Source organism: Balaenoptera ricei, chromosome 17, assembly GCF_028023285.1.
Source record: "Balaenoptera ricei isolate mBalRic1 chromosome 17, mBalRic1.hap2, whole genome shotgun sequence".
Taxonomy (NCBI): Eukaryota; Metazoa; Chordata; class Mammalia; order Artiodactyla; family Balaenopteridae; genus Balaenoptera; species Balaenoptera ricei.
This window is the reverse complement of record NC_082655.1, coordinates 54,812,576-54,825,996: the sequence shown is the minus strand read 5'-3', so window position 1 is coordinate 54,825,996 and position 13,421 is coordinate 54,812,576. Positions and strand designations below refer to the sequence as shown.

Here is a 13,421-nt window from a genome sequence, read left to right as displayed (position 1 = left end):
AGGATTCCTTCATCCAATTTGTGCCTTTTCTTTTCATTTTTTTTATGTGACTTTGGATGGGCAGAAATTCTTAATTTTACTGTAATAGAATTTACCATTCTTATATTCTAAGGCTAGTGCTTTTTATGTCTTGTGTAAGATTATCCTTCCATACTCTGATCTCATAAATATATTCTACTATATTTCCTCCTAAAAGTTTTATATTTTTGCCTCTCACATTTAGGTTTTTAATCTAATAAGTAATTTATTTTTCTGTGTGATGTAAGTTAGAGGTCCAATTTCATATGTGTCGTTGCAATCTAGCTTTTACCCATTGATCTGCTGTGCCAGCTTTATCATAATTCAAGCATCCATATATGTGTATATCAGTTGAGGGGTTCTGTACTCAGTTCCATTGGTTCATTTTCTTTGTACCAAAACCGTAGTCTTAATTACTACAGCTAAAAATAAATCTTGATAAGGCAAGTTTGCCAATTTTTTTTCCTCATGTATATCATGGCTATTTTGATGTTTTGCTCTATCATGTAAATTTTAGAATCAACTTGTTAAAGTCCACACAGACACAAAAAGAGTATTTGGGGATTTTATTGAAAGTACACAGAATCAATAAATCAACTTGGGGAGAAATGAAATATTTATTATATCAAGTATTCCAATTTCTCTTTGTATGTAAGGTAACTGTAAAATCTCCATAAACAGTTTTATAATTTTCTCCATAAACATCTTTCAAATTTTATAATGTATTTATCCCTAGGTACTTTACTTTTATGCTATATAAATGGCATCTTTTTAAATTATATACTTAAATACGTATTGCTATGTAGAGATATGCAATTAAATTTTGTATATTGGCTTTAACTCCAACAAACTTACTAAACTCTCTTATTAACTGTAGTAATTTGTGGATGCTTTGGAGTTTTTATGTGGACCCACATATTATCAGCAATTATGACAGTTTCATTTCTTCTTTCCCATTTCTGATGTTGTTTTCCTGTCTTACTTCACTGACTACAATATCCAGTACAATGTTATATAGAGTTGGTGATAGTGAATGCCTTTTTTTTTTTTAACATCTTTATTGGAGTATAATTGCTTTACAATGGTGTGTTAGTTTCTGCTGTATAACAAAGTGAATCAGCTATACGTGTACATATATCCCCATATCTCCTCCCTCTTGTGTCTCCCTCCCACCCTCACTATCCCATCCCTCTAGGTGTACATAAAGCACCTGGCTGATCTCCCTGTGCTATGTGGCTTTTAAATCCCTTGATCTTAAAGGAAATGTACCCCGTGTCTTACTATTAAGTATGCTATTTACTATGGATTTTATATAGATACTCTTTGGGAGGTGAAAGAAGTTTCCTTCTCTTCTTAGTTAAGGATTTTCCCACATATGGATGTTGAATTAGATGAGTATGTGTTTCCTATCCTTTAGTGTGGGCACTGTCTCTTGTCCCCTCTGATCCACAAGGAAATGAAAACTAAAGCTCAAGTTCTGGCTTCTACAAATGTCTTCAAAGACCAAGCCAGGTTCAGTGTTCCATTTCCATCTGACTTGCTATGTCCACTCAGATGTAGGCTTCCGTGAATGCCTTACTTTCCTGTTAGCCCAATGTGTTTTTTAAAAGAGATGTATTATGCCATTTGCAGCAACATGGCTGGACTTAGAGACTGTCATACTGAGTAAAGTAAGTCAGACAAAGACAAATATATGATATTGCTTATATGCAGAATCTAAAAAATATGGTACAAATGAACCTATTTACAAAACATAAATAGAGTCACAGACATAGAAAACAAACTTATGGTTACCAAGGGGGAAGGGGGGGAGAGATAAATTGGCAGATTGGGATTGACATATACACGCTATTATTTATAAAAGATGACTAACAAGAACCTACTGTATAGCACAGGGAACTCTACTCAATACTCTATAATGACTTATATGGGAATAGAATCCAAAAAGAGTGGATATGTATATATGTATAATTGATTCACTTTACTGTACAGCAGAAACTAACATAACATTGTTAATCAACTATACACCAATAAAAATTAAATTAAAAAGAGATGACATTGTATTTCATCTAGACATTTTGGTTGTTTTTACTGACGGGTGGCTCATCCATCCCCAAACAGCATATTTAGTCCCCTGTACAAGAAATAGAACTTTGCCTTTCTTTTCTGTCAGAATAATGTCTCTCACTTCTTTCAAAGTTTTCTAGAAGTTCATCTCCTTTAGATTTTCATTTTTATCATCCTCTTAAAATTTTAACCTTATTAAATCAAATTGTTTATGTCATTTCCCAAACCTTTACCGCCCAACCTCATAACAGTTTTACACATTTTTTTTTTTTTAAGATTAAGATTGGTCAATTATTTGCAACTACTCTTTTGTCATGTACTTAAGCATCTTCTTGTCTCATCTTAGAGGCTTTATTATAGTTTTAGTTCATGAAGACAAGAGATGTGCTCTTTATTCCTTCTGATCACCCCAGAACTCTGTAACTACACATTCCAGTTGCTGAGAGCATTTTGTTTTTTCCTCAGTAAACCTGGTATGCTTTACAGTTCCACTCTTCTAACACTCGGAGAAGATATCATCAAAGAAAATATAACAATTCCTCTTAGGAACAAAGCTTTATTCCACAAAAATGTCTATACAAACTGAGATGTTCCTGGCAAAACTCCAAATCAGTAGGATATCTCATTCTCTCTCTCTGTCTCTCACTCTTTCTATTTTTAGTAAGAATTCCTGACCCCCCACGTTGTTCAACATTTTTTTCTGTAGTACTTTTCACCTTCAGATATGTTATATAGCTTTCTTATTTGTTTTGATTGTGTTTTAATAACTATCTCTCAAGCCCCCTCCCCATAGAAGATAAGTCCCACGAGGGCATGGATCTAACCTGTTTGGTGCATGATGTATCTCAAACAGTGCCTGACCTAGAGGAGCTGCTCAATAAATACTTGTGAATGAATGAATGGCATATAACATTTGCATAGACAAATGACAAAAATAAAAATACAACTTCATGATTTACTTTTCTCAAAAGTTTTAATATTTTCTTAATCAGTGCTATTTTATTTTATGCTTTCAGATATCAACATGGCAGGAGAACCCAAACCATACAGACCAAAACCTGGAAATAAGAGGCCCCTTTCTGCACTTTATAGGTAAGTAAGCAAACACTATTTTATGATATGTAGTAGTGAAAAATTCTTGCAACTTTAAAAGGCAATATAACCTATAAGGAATCAAATATTTTGAAGAGCACTTCTAACTGGCATAAAGTACAACAAAATGCTGGTGGCCAACATATAAATATATCAAGCAGCATTGGCAGCGATCTTGCCTAACCTTTTCATCTTTGCTTAAACAACCCTTCTACAAGATATTCCTCTAATAAAATCTAATAAAAATCTCTCATGACTCTACCTAACAAGTGGTGCAAAGGTTAATATTTGTTAACTTCTGCATGCCATGTACTACATATATTTTACATATGTTATTTAATTTAATTTAATTTTCACAGCAATCCTGCAATGTAGATATTGTTACTCTCATCTTATAGATCAAGAAGCTGATATGCAGTTTCTTAGAGATCTTTCCTAGGTCACACCACTGGTAAATGATTGTGCCAATACTCAAACTCATGCTTTCTGATGCCATGCCCTGAATTCTTTCCAACAGATCATTCAGCCTCTTTGTTACAAAGGACATGTTCATTTCACCTCCATTTCACCAAAAAACAAATACAATCCTTCTCTTTTCTAGAGAGACATTAACAATTCCTTTAAACTTTCCTCATATATTTGGATATGAGTCAACTTAACACTCTGGTCTTTCTCCTCTACATGCCCCAATTTATCAGTGTGTATGCCTATAATCTCAATTCCAGGTAGACGGAGTAGACTATACTTAGCATGTTTATTGTTCTATATATACTTCTATTAGGTTACGGAAAATTCGGTTGATTTGGAGAAGACGTTAAGATTAAACTCATAGAAATTTTGGTTCCTTTAAAAATGGCCACTTAAAAAAAAAAACCAGTGCTCTGCCGCTAAGCCATATGTCCCACTTCATGTAGTTTTGCCATTGGTTTTTGTAATCTAAGTGCTGAATTTGCATCTCTCTCTGTTAAATTCCCTTTTGTTAGACTTAGCCAATTGTTCCAGGCTATTGAGATCTCCTATCATCCAATTTATTTGGTCCTGTCCCAGATACGTAATCTTCATTCTGTCAGCGTCCACATCCAAAAAGCTAATGTAAGTGCTGAGCAAGGCCCCCTTTTTCCTGATGTCACTTGGATAAAGGAGAATTGAGTTATACATATCAAAATTGATTATATTCTGATATAGTATAGCAAGAAGAGTGCTCAAAAGATAGTTTGGAGCTGTTTCCTTGTCTTTGTTCTCAGAAAATTAGAAAATCTCCTTTTCAGCCACTCACAGCTTCATTTCTCGGTCTATAAAATAAAAGGGTCAGAACTAGATGAGTTCTAAGGTCCTTTTCAAGCCTAATGTCCCAGGATTCTCTAATGTATGACCATCAACGATCTTAAAAAATACATTGGAAATATATCTTAATTGCTGTTTTCACTTTGGCTGTGTACATTTATTTAATTTTAATAAAAATTTTTATATAAAAAGGGAAAGCTACAGAACATAACAATTGTTGATAATTGGTCATAAGGCAGTATTGATGTTAAAGGTCAGAGATGAAGTCATCAACAAAAGGCAAATGATGCTTTCTGTAACTTGTTGGAGGTAAAAAAGACAATGTTTAAAAAGCTGAGAAATGAAGATAATTTTTGATCAGATTGATTTTAAAATGTATGCATAGAGCTGCAGCTAATGCAGAATGTTTGAAAAGTCATAATTTCAATGATTACCAGAAGAAGCTGTCAGTGGCTTTTATTCTCATCAAAGAGCTACCACTGTCTGTGTGATGATGTTAATTTTTGTATTTTCCCTGTTCTTGGAGTGTTTTGATTTACTTACAAGAATAGAAGCTTATGACAAGAAACAAATGTCTTTTTAACTGTTATTTCTCTATTACTAAGTTTTGCTGAATTGTGAATTCAGAAGAATTAGAAGCAGAAGTTTATTTAAATCTGATATATTGTATACAAATCACATTAGTGGGGAAATATTTATTTATCCTATTTTCATCTGTTTGCACAAAAGAAGGCTGGGATATTATGAAATTGCAAAACGATAACAGAGGGAACAAAAGAGAGTGAACGTGCAGCCTAGAAAGCCCTTTCATACACATGCTCTCATTCTTACATAAGCTTAATAATAATAATACTTTATTTTTATGTAGACAAAATGTGTTTTCATAGTCATTATTCATCTGTTCACCACAGAACTCCACAAGGTTGGTATTATGTGCCTTGCTTTATAGATGAGAAAACTAAGTTTCCAAGACAATAAAGGATTTGCCCAAAGAAAGGTAACAAGATTAGGAACTGAACACTGGTTTTCAGCTTTCAACTCTAAAGATCTTGCCACTTGATCACAACTCCCCATATTTACTGCTACCATCTAAACAATGCAGATTCTAAAAAGCAGAGATCCTGCCCACCAAAACCAATAATCAATTATGTTTCTGTCCAGGATTATCATGCCAGCGGTGGCAAAAGAAAGCCTGCACACTGTACATAGTATAAGAACAAGAGTTACCACCAATCTGTGTGATCATAGGGCACAGGTTTTGAGCTTCAAGTTCTTTATCTAACATAATAGTTGTATACTTTTTCTTGATACTGTAAAATGGAATAATTGAGATGAAAGCACTTAGCTCATTGTGGGGAATATAGTAGCAGCTTGAAAAGGTGGTTTCTGCTTTCCTATTTTTTACATCTTTGGGTCTGTTTCCTTATCTGTAAAATGAAAGAGCTGGAACAATTTCATTTGTTCATTCATTCATTCTTTCATACAAGACATATTCATTGTGAGTCTACTGTGGTCTAAACACTAAGGTGGCTGTTCTTCTAGATAAATGGCACAGAAAATGCCAAGGCTGAAGGGCAAGGAGAGAGCATAATAAAATAAAAGTAAACTATTTTTATGGTTATAGGTAACCTCTGATCTACCTTGTGCCCTAAACTACTATGTCTCTATATCTATTTACTCTATTAGGGATATCAGTGATCTGCTATCAGACTTTCTTCTTCATTTATGTCTATTTTACCTGCATCATCAATCACAATGTAGTATTTACATAGAATATTCACTGAGGCATTGCTTTGATTTGTTACTTCTTTTAACAGGATTTTCAGTTTAGCCAAACAACCTTCCCTAAGATTTTGTCATGTGCTAAGTTAACATGGTACACATAGAAGATTTTTATACACAGCAATAAAACCATGTTTGGGAATAACATCCCAAACATACATACACATAGACACAATTTTTTAAAAACTGAGTAAAGCTTCAATATATTAATATCTTATACATGAGTTAGATATACATATAAATAAGGAACATAAATGAAGTATGCATACATTTCTATAAGGAAATAAATGAGAGAGTTATAGATTCTGCCTGGTGGACAGGGAGTGAAAAGTCTGGATGCCTCTAGAGCCAACTTCTGAACAAGCAGGCATTCACTCTGCAGACAAAGGGGAAGAAGGGCATGCCATCCAGAGAACATTCGCAGGGACACAGACACAGAGATGAAGATGAGCATCTCATGGTGAGAGCTAGGATAGAGCACTTGGACTACCATGTTATGGTGGCTCAGGCTGTCAGCATCCTTATCTGGCTGCTTATCAGACTAAGGACATTTGGCTTTTATTCTGCAGGCAACAAGAATCCATTTGGATATGACGAGTGACTGGAAATGGGGTATAAGTGAGAGTCACAGATATGTCCAAGGTTTCTAGGGGAATGCTCACATGATTCTGCCAAATAAATAGGAAAGGCATGATGAGCAGCAGCAGGGTCAGGCTTGGGGTTGGCGGAAGGAAGTAAAAAGAAATTATTGCAGTCTTGCACATGAATCCATAGAGACAGACAATTCATTAAAATAGCACTTATAATAAAAATGTCTCCTATTAGAGGCTATTTGTAAATGACACATAATTAATCATTTGTGAACATTCCATAAATATTGGACCTAGTCCTAATGGTGAATAGCAAATCCATTCTCTAGAAAGAATATTGTAACTTTTCATAAATTGCTGCTTCAAATGTGCTATGTACATTACACAGTGTCTATGGTGCTGTGAAATAAAGTGAGTTTCCCAGCATGCCAAGTTCCAATTAATGATAAACAATTGTTAAATCAGAATAACTGTATGATGGTTTTGCTTCTGCTTGCAAAGGAGACAGACCTTTCCTCTCTGATGTGAATAAAGCTGACAACGAGAGCACACAGATATTATTTATCAGAGCTGAACAGCACAGGTTTTAACACCAAGAGGAAGCCCTCTGGGTCACAGGGAGCACAGCTCAGTAAGACACATAAAACATCAAGTTTCATCCCACTCATTTCATGGATATTACTAGATGTTATTCCCAAACATGGTTTTATTGCTGTATACAGTTGTTTTTCATAGCAACCTTCTCACCTCACAGAGATGACCATGGGAATCAGGATTGCCAATGCAAGTACCTTTGAGACTCCTTAAGATTGTCACAAGGTAACCTATAGTATTACCATTTTAAGATCACCACAATTAGAGGTGATAGCCATGAATGCGGGTTACATTATAGGAATGTCAATGACCAAAAAACTTGCAGAGTGTGAGCCGAGTAAGGTGACTCTACAGCAAAATATCTCTGGTAATTTGTTTACCACTTGACCTACATGAGTTCTATTTTCATCCTTCATGGTAACTCTGGCACATCATGGGAAAGGGGGACCCTCAGGTGACCCACAGTGTCTCATAGAACCTTGACAATAGAAATGAAAGCCATAGAAGCTAATTTCAGCTAATGCTAAATACCAAATATCATTATGGAGGAAAAATGGCCGGGACATCTCCACTGCATTAACTTGCTCTGTTTGCTGAGAAAGTTTACCAATTAGCTATTGATTGTTATTATTTTATTTACGTCTTCTTTTATAATGTCAAGGATAATACACCTTCACTTTCAGAAGTTTAATCCTTCCCGTGTCAGTGCCTCCCTTTGCACCGGTAAAGTCATCCATTTCATCTGCCTAGTCAGGTGAGCTCACGCAGGAAGCCATCTAGGAATGGGCTCTGTGGTTTTTAAATGGACTGTGAGGAGGACAGGGAAATGTACTCCTACCCCCTGCACTGAAATGTACTGCACTACCCCCTGTCCTGAAATGTATACAAGCCCAGCACTGACATGCCTACAAGGTTCAACTTAAAATTCAGTTGTTGCTGGATCTGTGTAGCAACTGCGATCTCTTTTTTGCTCCTTATCCAATCTTTCCTGGGCAACGAACTTACTGTCATGAAAAGTGTAGTTGCCAATATCCACAAGAGAAAATACACACAAAACAGTGTTTACTTCTAAAACTCAAAGCTGAACATCCATATATCTGGGTAACTGAGGATGTCTTCTCTTTAATTCACACTTCCCAAGCAAACATAAAATGCTGCTGAAGCAGAAAAGGTTCCAAACATTCACTTTGTGGATGCTTCAATATTGTGCATATGCTTGATGAAGAGAGGGTTAAGTGGCCTGGATCCTAAAACTGGCAAAGCTTCACCAGTGGTTCGAATTGGATCTCTTATTCCTTAGCTTTTCCAGCTGCATAAAGGAAGAAGAAAAGTTTCCTGAAAGATGATATGTGTTTAAGGAGCCTGGAACTGTTACAGATGTTTTCCATGTTTTAGTTATTCTCATTATTATGATGATTCAAAGAAAAGGTCTATAATAAAGTATTCTAAGAAGTTACTTAAAACGAGCTGTGAGCTATGATAATGTTGCTAAAATTTGCACCGTTAACTAAACAGGTTAATGTTTCTTATAACTGCCTAAAGAGGAGACTTAAAAAAAAAAAAAAAGATCACACTTACTTATAGTATATACCTCATATTTCAATACTAAGTGAATGTAATTTATAAACCTTTTAATGTGAAATGTGTAAAAGAAATGCTGACACAATACCCATTAAAATAGTTCTGCTGCAGGCAATTCTCTGCTAGGTTAAAGGATGACCTATTTGCAGTCTTCTGTTATGTTTTTAATGCATAAATATCCATGAATATTTTCTTGCATATAGAAAGAATATGGTACTGGTATAAGGAGACTGGATGGTACAGTCCTTGGTGCAGAGAATTCATCTTTAAGGCTTTTTGAAACATTACAGTTCTATTTGTTTGATTTGAGGCAATTTATGATAAAATCAAAGGAAGCAAAACAATACAACAAATTTTAAGAAGAGGTAAGAGCCAAGAACAAGATATGAGTTAGGAGTGGGGTGGGTGGGTAGGATCAGGCAAATTATACTTAGAAAATATATGTAATAATAAAGTATTAAAATTGGGCATCAAACTTATCCATGAGATTCCTAGCAGTCAGTGCAAAAAGAGGGTACATGATAATTTACGTGATCATCTATTAAAAGAGAGTACTCCCATCTGTGATGAGAAACTATTTTTTCCCTAATTTTCTCTTCTGAGAGAATTATTAATCGCATATGTAATCATCTAAACAGCATAGTAGATACCACCCTCAGTAGCAGTTATACAATACACACACATGCACACACACACACACACACACACAATATTTTTAAGCTAATGGGAGTTTTATTATGAAGTCTCTCAGCAAAAGCCAAGGATAAACTGCAGTAGAACAAGCCACACAGTCTTTCTTTCTGCTTCTCCCAAAGCAATTTACCATCCTGGGACAAACTGCATGAAACTCAGAAAGAATGATGTCCCAAGATGGCTAGATCTGTAGAGCAGCCCCGGCTCAAATCACCCACATAGCTGCATGCTGGGAGGAGAGGGCTGAGCCCTTGGTTTTCTTGTCTACCCAGCCCCAGAGACTGGAAGAAAAAAGACCATGCTTAGATGTTTATGACCTTTCACACAGGGATCTCTTGACCTGTTACTTAATAGTCTTCCTCTGTAATTGGGAGAAATGGAAAAGGAATGATAAACCTAGCATGGGAGAGAAAGCGCTGAAATTTCACCTAATCCTCACAGTTGGCAGGTGTAGATTAAGACACACAACTTTTTTCTGCTAGCTGGTAGTTTTACTATACTTTAGAAGCTCCTGCCTGTCATGAAATAGTTGCTTTCTTTCATTTGTGAAAACGGGGTTTTCTGTTGAATCAAAGCCTCCTCATCAAGAGGACTCAGGTGTTATTGTCTTTGTGTTATATATTCCCTGTGTCTCACTCTGTGTTTTTCATGCTTTCATGATGGGGTGTTAGAGCACTGACAGTAACACTGCTGGTCCCCACCAGAGCATAGGAGGATGGTGAGAATCTCTCATGGCTGGGTCACTGGGGAAGTGCTCCCTGCCTGGGAGGAAGGTGCTTTCTGGATTTTACCTTCCAAAAGACATCTTGCTTGGTCACAAGATGGAGTGTCTTCACTATCAGTGCTGATTTCATATGTTTTCATTCTTTTATTTTTTTGATCATTACAGTAACCTGTTATTTTAAGATAGCCCTTGGTAGAGAATTTAAGGTCCTGAGCTTCTAATCTAAGTTGTTTGTGTTTATTTTTGAAGAGTTAGTTTATTCCTCTTTTGCCCAAAAGGACTCATATCATTTCCATCTTCTCAATCTATACATAAATTAAAAATTCCAGGATATGTTGCCCATTCCACAAGATTACATGGAAGGGAGCATGAAAAAAAAAAGAAATATGTCTAAAGTCCTATTTTTTAAACAAATCAAATTAAAGTCTAAAAAAATTTTACGGTGGGAGTGGTACCCTCTCTTTACACTGTTTTTAATATAATTAAAAACAAAATCTTCTCCAAACCCAGAAATCCTCTGCACAAAATTAGTAGAGAAAGAAAGCACTTATTATTGAATAAGCATTAATCCAGAATGCCATACACATCACAGGTAATCCACTAAGAGATTACAAAAACAGAAAGAAATCTCACTCTTTTATATCCTGAAACAGCTATAACCCATTTCATACATGTTCTCAGGATATACCATAACTATTTCTCAAGTAAGAGGCCTGATAGCACCATTCATCATGCATAGTTCATTGTAATTCCACCAGGTAATTAGGGTGACCATCTGTGTTAACCAATTGGTAGTTGGACTTATCCGGAGGAAAATTAACCTTCTCATATCTTTGTGACAGGTAGTAGTTTCACACCTTGGAACACCTAAATTAGGCTCCTACCTTCCCACAGAAATGGGGAGATAGGCATGCTATCTCCCTTGATACTTAAATTTCAAAGAGATGGCTCCTGGGTCCTAGAGAATAGACACGTCTAGGTCATAAAGCCTTATCTAATCTTCAAAATAATTTATATACATTTCAAAGAAAGAAGAAAGTCCTTACAATGACAAGTTTTCTAAAGTAAATGCTCAAAAGGAGGGGAGGGAAATCTTTTCCCTTATTTTCAAGAGGAAGTATTAAGTTTTAAGTTCTTAGGTTTTTGTCTCAATTTTTTAAAGTACAATTGAGAGTGATAATTAAGGACTGGCTTGTGTTAGACTGATGGAAAGCTCCTTTTATTACACTCCTGCCCCAGAGGTTAACCTTTGTACTGCCCCACTGACTGTTCCTCTGAAGCACCAGGGCTTCTGTAACATTCCCATCACAGATAGGAGGATGCTTTATGACCAGTCTGACTGCTTATTTTCTAACAACTGGAAAAAAAGTAAGAAGAAAAGTGCCATGATGTAGAGGAATGTCTGAGCCCATACAAAATGAGGAGAGGAGAGGATAAAATGAATATGTATAATATAGATGGATGTGATTGGATTAGTGAGAAATTAAATAGCTCCTTTTCCTCTATCATATTGTCTCACCTTTGCAATATCATTGTTTTTTTAAACCACATATGGCTATTTTATAAAATTAACTAATTTTACCATCTTTATAAAAAAGTATCTTATAAAAAAATACTTTATAAAAAAGTATTTTCCCCTGGTCAATTAAAGTTTGAAAATATCACAAATTGTAAGGTAATAGAAAATGTTGATTTATAGAAAGATTTATTCTGAAGTTTTAATTATAAACAGGTTCTGCACAATAAAAAAGTGAAGTTTATAAGTTTGTTATAAACTTTGGTTGGCTTTAAATATATTAATTAGAAAATAGTCCACAATTTTCTTGTAAAAATTACATAAAACTTTTGATGCCTTTGCAAGAATAATTCTTCTGACTGAGTTAAGTACTAAAAAACAAATGCTTCCTTTTTTGATATCTAGACAGATGAGGGCAAAAAATGCAACATAGTCTCACCAGATTATCAGTCAGCTGTGTATGATAAATACTTTGAACAAAAATTCATCTTTTTGGAAATTAATTGACTCTATTAAACTTTCAAAATTCCTTTCTAGTGGAATGATGACATGATTGATAATTCATCCTATTGGTATTGTTAAATATCAGAATAGAGCACTGGGGGATATCCTTCCAAATTGAAGTATTGAAATGTATTTCATGTATGTTTATTCTGTGCTGGAATCAAAGGACAAGGAGCTTGTTCTGAGTTAAGAACATTACATTGCAAATGAAACTGAGCTGCTGTATAGTTTGCACTTTAGTATTTGTTTGAAATATCTTCTCTCCAGCAAAATCTCCACTTATTTTTCACAATTACTCAGTCTGAAAAGATATTAGTGGTCATGAGAAGGTGCACTGAATTGGAAGTTTGGAAACCTGCAACCACGTCCTGTGTCTGCTACTACCTGCCCATGCCACCTATGTAATTATAAGCAATCTAACCTCTTTTAAGCCCAGTTTTCTCATAATAACATGAAGGAATCATTAAATCATTTCTTACTTTATTCCCATTTCTAACATTCTCGGATCTTGCTATTTACTTTCTAATGCAGAGAGTAAAGTAAGGCATAGGTACTTCATTATAAAGTTTATGTCTTTATTCCTTCAAACGCTATCCAGTATCTTAAAATATTCATATCTTTTGACTAAGTAATTCGATTTCTGGAAGTATGTCTAAGTAAATAATCCCAAATATTTAAAAATGTAAAAAAAAAAAAAGAAATTATTCCCAGATGTTCTTTGCAGTTTTATTTATAATATTGAGTAATCTGATTCGACCAAAATATTATGCAGTAATGGATATGACACATCCAGTAGATGGAATGTTCACAAGGTACTCAAGCTACAAGAGAAAAGATTTAAGATATGAGTAGAAAAATAAAGCAAAATTATATACACAGCATATATAATAGTATCTAATTACATAAACAGTATGTATTATAGAAACAGAAAAACAAAACTACGTACAAATGAAACAAATATATGCAGAGAAAAAAA

At 34.9% G+C, this 13,421-nt stretch overlaps 1 protein-coding gene across 10 annotated transcripts in view; it reads left to right on the top strand.

Moving 5' to 3' along the window:
* RALYL (RALY RNA binding protein like) overlaps positions 1 to 13,421 on the top strand; it is an 814,820-nt gene that overhangs the window by 594,445 nt on the left and 206,954 nt on the right. For all 10 annotated transcript variants that reach the window (XM_059901174.1, XM_059901164.1, XM_059901166.1 and 7 more), the window contains one exon: positions 3,102 to 3,177. In XM_059901174.1, coding sequence (XP_059757157.1) covers positions 3,102 to 3,177 — 76 coding nt within the window. The remainder of the gene's footprint in view (positions 1 to 3,101; positions 3,178 to 13,421) is intronic.